General features: G+C 34.7%; 1 protein-coding gene across 1 annotated transcript; it reads left to right on the top strand.

Moving 5' to 3' along the window:
- Positions 1-4,607: 4,607 nt before the first annotated feature.
- LOC109588550 (uncharacterized) lies at positions 4,608-8,477 on the top strand. Its single transcript, XM_020004693.1, has 15 exons — positions 4,608-4,806; positions 4,849-5,064; positions 5,119-5,265; positions 5,313-5,513; positions 5,562-5,699; positions 5,753-5,944; positions 5,992-6,114; positions 6,196-6,435; positions 6,485-6,604; positions 6,722-6,913; positions 6,967-7,089; positions 7,211-7,441; positions 7,566-7,985; positions 8,043-8,213; positions 8,263-8,477. The coding sequence occupies exons 1-15, from the start codon at positions 4,608-4,610 to the stop codon at positions 8,475-8,477; spliced, it is 2,928 nt and encodes a 975-aa protein (XP_019860252.1).
- Positions 8,478-8,497: the final 20 nt, after the last annotated feature.

Genomic DNA, 8,497 nt, shown 5'->3' with positions numbered 1-8,497 from the left:
AGCCTGTCAATAGAAAGAAGATCATACAATGTGATGGAGGGTGACGGAAGTTTAGAAATATGTGTTGTACTAACTGGAGATGTCTCATCAAGCTCAGTGAATATTAGCATTCTTGATTCACAAGGAACTGCAAAGCGAAACTGTAATTTGCTTATTATTATGTCTTGTGTACTTCACTCCCTATATAGCTGACTACACCTTTAATAGTAATACTTTAACTCTGCCTGCTTTTAAGGCCAAGACCTGTACAAGTCTTCATATTATTAATGATGACTTACTGGAACCATTGTATGAGAGTTTTACATTAACAATTTCTGGAATAACACCTGAGAATAGCAACTTCATTTTAGACAGTATCCCATCAACAATTCAAATACAAGATAATGAAAGTAAGCTGAATATTATTGCAATACTTGTTATATCAGTATTTTGTGCATAAGGGCTTATATTTTCATTGTGTGCTGTATAAGGTCTGCTGTACAGTAAATTAACAAATTCATCATCTATAGCAAACCTTATTTTAGCCATTGTGAGATTAGAACAATAAATTTACATGACTCTACAATCACATACTAATTAAAGGCAACAAATTTTGTATAATAAATATTAATAAATCTTACTCCCTACCTGTGTCAGCCATGTAACAAAACTTAAAGGCACATTGTTTTTAGCAATTAAAGTTTTTATGCATGAATCTTTTTGTATATGTTAATTATTATATTTAGTGACACAACGATTAACTGAGGATGTAACTGTACACTGCTACAGATCTGCTGTTGATTGCACTAGTAATACTAATGGAGTCATTCTTGGAGCTATTGACTGCTGTAATAGAACTGGTGGAGGATATATATCTCATTCTTCAGCTACACGTCAATGTGGTGCATGTGTTGGTAAGAATACAATATTTATTCTAGATTCATTATCCACTAGTTGTTGGCTTTGATCAATCACATGTGCATATTGGTCCAAGTGATGCTGGTAGAAGATACTCATTTACTGCTGATGTACTCCTCAGTACTCCTGGGGCTCCTGATGTTATTGATCTGGATTATGTTATTTCAAGAGAGCCCCCAACACTAGTTGATGGTAGATAATTCTTTATAAATTACTTGAATTTTCTGATTACAGTTGCTGACTACTTAAGCATAGAGTTTGCTGGACAAACCAATGGTTTCCTACCAGAAAGGTTTAGCATACGATATGTATCACAAGGGAATGCTGTTGCTCTCCAACCAACTCTTTCATTCAATTACACAATTGCTGTTGAAACTGATCCAGGTGATCCACCAGTACCATCAGGAGTTGTACTTGTATACAGACATCTTAGCATTACAATAGAGGATATAGACAGTGAGTTCATATTGAATCAGTTTATTGTGATCACACACTCTCTCATTTTATAGTAATTACTGTTGGTCTTGAACCTCCATCAATGGTTTTAGAAGGTATGAATGCTGTAGCTGTCATTGGACGTCAAGTAATTACACATGAAGCTCCTTTTAAAGTCACTGTCTCACTTGAGAGGTATACTGGCCCTTTAAGTCGTGATGAAGCTGCTGTGGGACTCTTTGGTATGCATTTGATTTCTAATAAAAATCATTTTTTCTCCTTTATTTAATTAGATTTTTTCAATTTTACTGAGCAGCGTAGTGCTGTATTTCAACCAGCAACAGCAATTCATGAACGCTTTGAACATTTGACTTTCTTCATGCCACGGGATAATATTGTTGAGTTACAAGAAGTGTTTATGTGGAGACTCAGGGTTAATGATTCTAGAGTTAGATTGGACCCTGAAAAAACCACTCAAATAGTAAGACTTGACAATCGAGATAGTAAGTCATTTGTTTATGAGATAATTTTATTTGCTTGCATTATAGTTTTTAGTATTGGGTTTAGAGACCTATATATTACTATTAGAGAAGGAGACGTAGCCCCATTAACTATAAAGCAGATAGGAGATGAGAAAGGTGGTGAAGACATTGGGGGTTATCCAGAGGGTCGTCTACAGCCAGCTCGATTGAGACACATATCTGGGAGTGCTTCAAATGGTTAGTATTAACATGTAGTTGGTATTAGTATTAATTATAGGTAGTGATTTCTTCCTTGATGATATTGCTCCAAGATTAACCTACAGAGCCAATAATACACTGAATGATATTCCATTCGCTCCTATCACTAGTATTGATGATAATATCATTGAGGGAAATGAAACAATAAGAGTCATCATAGTACCTGGTGGTGATAATGTTGTTCAAATACAGAGAGACAGGCAGACAGCTACCATCACCATTATTGATAATGACAGTAAGCTATATTTTAAAAATTATTTTACTATTATTATTCATTGTATAGTTGGTATGCTGTCATTAGAGAGAGGAACATATGATGTGATTGAGAATGAAGGAACTGTAGAAATATGTGCTGTACTAACTGGAGGAGTATTACCAACTAATACAGAAATAACGATACTAGCTAGTGATGACACTGCACGATTCAGGAGTAAAAATTAATAGTCCTATTTGTTGCTTCATATATTTTTTATTTAGGTGACTATAGTACTCGTAGGGTTCGTCCAACATTACCTGCATTTGGAAACAAGACATGTGGTAGATTTAGTGTCATGAATGATTTCATTAGAGAACAACTGTTTGAGAACTTTACAGTAGCAATAAGCAGTATTTATCCAGAAAATAATGGATTAACAATAGACCAGAATTCATCATTTATCAGGATACAAGATGATGATCGTTAGTATAATCATTTATAAAACTCTGTGTGTTTATTATTTATTTTACAGAGGCTGAAGTAAGGTTTGCTATGGGTCAAGCTACATTCTCTGAAGGAGGAGGGAATCAATCAATCACTGTCATACTAGGAGGAGGACAACTGAGTCAAGAACAAACCATAGAAGTTTACATTGATGATGGAACTAGCAGTATGTTTGTAATATATTATATTCATTTATGTAATGAAATAGATGGAATCTCACTTGGTTTTGTCACATTTGGTACTGGTGCTGTAACACAGAACAGGACTGTTGTTTTTCCAGTGGTTGATAATAACATTGCACTGGAACCTGATAAACATTATCTACTAAGATTAAGGAACATTGGTAATATAGGTTTAGGTAATCCAGGAACAATGAATGTCACTGTAGAGGATGATGATGGTAAGTAAATGAATGTTATTCATTTTATCAGAGGTTACTTTTAGTTAGAGATCAAATATTCATTAGCAAATTTGCATAAGAATTTTTTATATTATGCATACATTTACAGTAAAACAAGAGTTTTTAGAGGATGAAATTGTACGGTGTTATTCATCTGCTGCTGATTGTACTAGTAATACTAATGGAGTCAGTCTTGCAGCTATTGACTGCTGTAATAGAACTGGTGGAGGGTATATATCTCATTCTTCACTAACTGCACAGTGTGGTGCATGTGTTGGTAAGATTTTATTTTGTTATAAAAGAAACAGATACTGTGCCTTTAGGCTTTCATACTATTAATTAAGAAATTTTATTATTTCTAGTCTTGCCATGCATCCCATTCACAAAAAGATCGAGCGTGGTGAGACTATCACCAGCTTGCCAAATTTACTGAATTTCATTTCTCACTCTGTCTATAATGCTTTCTATATAACAAATTAATAAAGTTGCGTACAGTACATCTAATATACATTTTTAGTTGTTGGTTTTGATCAATCACGTGTGCATATTGGTCCAAGTGATGCTGGTAAAGAATACCGTTTTACTGCTAATCTACTCTTTGAGACTCCTGGGGCTCCTGATGTTAGGGATCTGGATTATATAATTTCACGAGAGCCAGCAGTTGATGGTAAATTGTAATATTATTTTCTTTAATAATTTATATTAATTTTTCTCTGATTTAAGTTGCTGACTACTTAAGCTCAGATTTTGCTGGACGAACCAATGCTTTCCTACCAGAAACGTTTAGGATACGCTATCTGTCACAAGGAAATGCTGTTGCTCTCCAACCAACTCTTTCTTTTGATTACTTGATTGCTGCTGAAACTGATGCAGTTGCTGGTGATCCACCAATACCATCAGGAGTTGTACTTGTATACAGACGTCTTAGCATTACAATAGAGGATATAGACAGTGAGTTTGTATTGAATCAGTTCATTGTAATCATCTTCTCTCTCTCTTTATAGTAATTACTGTTGGTCTTCAAGAGCCATCAATAGTTTTAGAAGGTAGTACTGCTACAGCTAGAGTTGAACGTCAAATAATTGCATATGAAGCTCCCTTTGTAGCCACTGTCTCAAATGAGAGGTATACTGGCCCATTGGCTCCTGATGAAGCTGCTGTTGGAGACTTTGGTATGGAAGAGTATTAATTATTTACTTCATTTATATACAATGCAGATGGTTTTAACTTTACTGAACAACATAGTGTAGTATTTCAACCAGCAAAAGCTAATGATGAACGTTTTGGGAATGTGAGTTTTTTGATGCCACATGATGGTATTGTAGAACTACAAGAAGTGTTTATATGGAGACTTAGTGTTAATGATTCTAGAGTTAGGATAAGTACTGACACTCAAATAGTAAGACTTGACAGTCAAGATGGTAAGTATTGGCCAATGGGGCAACATTATTGCTCTTTTTTAGTTTTCAGTATTGGTTTCAAAAATTTACATGTTACTATCAGAGAAGGAGAAGTGGCAACATTAACTATAAAGCAGATAGGAGATGAGACTGGTGGTGAAGACATTGGAGGATTTCCAGAGGATCGTTTAAGTCTAGTTCAATTGAAACACGCATCTGGGACTGCTACAAATGGTTAGTAGTAAGTTAGTTGTTTAGTAAAATCAGTTTTTTTAGGCGCTGATTTCTCCCTTAATGATACTGTCCCAAGATTAACTTTAAGAGCCAATAACACACTGAATAATATTCCATTCACTCCTATCACTAGTATTGATGATAATATCATTAAGGGAAATGAAACAATAAGAGTCACAATAGTGCCTGGTACAGATAATGTTGTTCAAGTACAGAGAGACCGGCAGACAGCTACCATCATCATTATTGATGATGACAGTAAGTTATATAATAATTGAGAAGAGACATGACAAAATCTATTTTTCCATATAGCTGGTGTGCTGTCATTAGAGAGAGGAACATATGATGTGATTGAGAATGAAGGAACTGTAGAAATATGTGCTGTACTAACTGGAGGAGTATTATCCGAAAATACAACAATAGACATAAGACCTAGAAATAACACTGCACAATTAAGGAGTAAGTTTTAATATTACTATTGAATTATGTGTTGTTTTAATTATTAGGTGACTATAGTACTCGTCGAATTCTACCAATATTACTTGCATTTACAAACAGGACATGTGGTAGATTTAATATTATTGATGATTTCATTAGAGAACCACTGTTTGAGAACTTCACCATAGCAATAAGTGGTATTTTTCCAGAAAATAGTGCATTAACAATAGACCAGGCTCCATCATTCATCAGGATACAAGATGATGATCGTTAGTATAATCATTTATAAAACTTTGTGTTCATTATTTACTTTACAGAGGCTGAAGTAAGGTTTGCTATGGGTCAAGCTACATTCTCTGAAGGAGGAGGAAATCAATCAATCACTGTCATACTAGGAGGAACACAACTGAGTCAGGAACAAACCATGGAAGTTTACATTGATGATGGAGCTAGCAGTATGTTTATTATAGTTACATTACATTATGTATTCCTTTATACAATGAAAAAGATGGAGTATCACTTGGTTTTGTCACATTTGGTACTGGTGTTTTAACACAGAACAGGAGCATCAATTTTCCAGTGGCTGATAATAACATTGCACTGGAACCTAATAAACATTATCTACTAAGATTAAGGAACATTGGTAATATAGGTTTAAGTAATCCAGGAACAATGAATGTGACTGTAGAGGATGATGATGGTAAGTAAAGAGATTGATAAAGATTGTGCAAATGGTTTGTTTTATAGATGTTTCTGTAATTTTTGTGCAATCATCATACAATTATAACGAAAGTCATGGAACTGTCAGTAATATTCAGGTGCAACTAAGCAATCCAATTGCTCAAGATCTGTCTGTCAACATTGGAGGAGGTGAGATAAATAGATGTTGTATGTAGCTTATTGAATTACTAAGCAATAATTAATATCATATTGTATTTGTTTCTTTATTAGGCCCTGGCAGTCAGCCATCTTCTGTTTTTGTTTCAGGAGCTGTTGTGTCCGAATCCATAAGGTTTATTGCAGGTGGCAGTGCATCAGTGTCACTGAGTAATTTTGCTCTCATTGATGATGCTGTTGCATTAGAAGTAGTTGAACAATATGACCTATCATTAATTAATCATGATTATACTGATGAACCCAGCAGAGTGAGTCTAGGATCAAACACTACTCTATCCATTACAGATGATGATGGTAAATAGTTGCTCTTTAAAAATACTTTCATTATTCTTATACATTTTAGTTGTTAATGTGACCTTTGGTAGTCAGATGTACTCATTTTTTGAGAATGAAGGAACAGCTCAAGTATCCGTTAGGCTAAGCAGAATCATTTCTCAGACATTTACAGTTAGAGTTGAAGGAGGTGAGTTACAACAGCATGCTAGTTTTACATTACCTGTATATTATATAGCATTGCTAAGTTTGTATGTATTTTTTTTAATCAATATTCCTTTTGTTTTTTTATTGTGCTCTCATCCAGGACCTGTTAATCAGAGTATAACATTTAACCCTGCACAGAGGGTTGGGCCTATATCCTTTGGTTTGAATGATGATTTAGTTGCCCTAGAAGATCCTGAGAGATTTCAATTGAGATTCTCTCGGCACAGTTTTCCTGATGGCAGTAAAGTTAGACTAGGATCAAACAGTCAAGTCTCTATTCTTGATAATGATGGTAATTTTTATTATTATATATAATGATACAAAACTTTTTCCATTGTAATATAGTTGTTAGTGTCACATTTGCTCAGTCAAGTTATTCTTATTTTGAGAGTAATGGAACTGCTAGTAATATAATGCTGAGACTTAACGCAACAATTGCACGTTCACTCTCTGTTCTTGTATTAGGAGGTAGGCAGCATCATATTGTTAGTATCAGAATTTTTTTATACTGATCATCCTGCTATAGAGTCGATCTAGTACTATGTGTCTATGTATAAACCTAATAGGCTATTCACTATTTTGTTCCTAGGACCTGGAAGTCAGCCTAGCTCAGTAGTTGTTTCTGGTGCTGATGTGAGCTCAACTGTAACTTTTGCCGTTGTTGGTTCATTCACTGTACCTCTCCCTTCTTTTGTCATAACAAATGATGATGCTGCATTGGAAGAACTTGAGAGTTACTCGCTCTCAATTTCTAATCCATCGATAACTCAAAATGTTATTGCTGCTGACAGCACTGACATTGATATCACAGATGATGACAGTAAGTGCCATGTACTATTGCACATACTGTGATACTGTCATTGTTATTATAATGTACTATTCAGTAAGCTGCCAATTGTGATCAGTGATCACCCATTATCTTACATCTCTTATTTCTCCCATAGTAATTACTGTTAATCTTGAACCTCCATCAGTAATTTTTTTAGAAGGTAGTAATGCTGTAGCTGTCATTAAACGTGAAGCTATTACATATAAAGCTGCTTTTGAAGTCACTGTCTCAAATGAGAGGTATACTGGCCCATTGTCTGTAGATGAAGCTGCTGTTGGAGACTTTGGTATGGATAGGTATCAATTATTTACTTCACTTATGTACAATGCAGATGGTTTTAACTTCACTGAACAACATAGTGTAGTATTTCAACCAGCAAAAGCTAATGATGAACATTTTGAGAATGTGAGTTTTTTGATGCCACGTGATGGTATTGTAGAACTACAAGAAGCGTTTAGATGGAGACTCAGTGTTAATGATTCTAGAGTTAGGATAAATACTGACACTCAAATAGTAAGACTTGACGATCGAGATGGTAAGTTATTGGCCAATGAGACTGCGGCAACATCATTATTATGGTTCTTTTATATAGTTTTCAGTATTGGTTTCAAAGATTTACATGTTACTATAATAGAAGGACAAGTGGCAACATTGACTATAAAGCAGATAGGAAATGAGACTGGTGGTGTAGACATTGGAGGCTTTCCAGAGGGTCGTTTAAGTCCAGTTCGATTGAGACAAGTATCTGGGACTGCGACAAATGGTTAGTTTTACCTTTTATAATTATTAATAATAAGAGCAACCATGCATAGGTAGTGATTTCCTCCTTAATTCTACTGGTCCAAGATTCACTTTAAGAGCCAATAATACACTGAATGATATTCTATTCCAGCCTATCACTATTGATGATAATATCATTGAGGGAGATGAAACAATAAGAGTCATCATAGTACCTGAGATGTATGGTCTTATTCAAGTAGTGAAGGAATGGCAGACAGCTACAATTACCATTGTTGATGATGACTAAATCTAATTACATTAAATAAA

Source organism: Amphimedon queenslandica, unplaced genomic scaffold (assembly GCF_000090795.2).
Source record: "Amphimedon queenslandica unplaced genomic scaffold, v1.1 AMPQUscaffold_12027, whole genome shotgun sequence".
Classification (NCBI taxonomy): domain Eukaryota; kingdom Metazoa; phylum Porifera; class Demospongiae; order Haplosclerida; family Niphatidae; genus Amphimedon; species Amphimedon queenslandica.
Note: the sequence above shows the minus strand (reverse complement) of the source record. Positions and strands in the feature narration are given on the sequence as shown.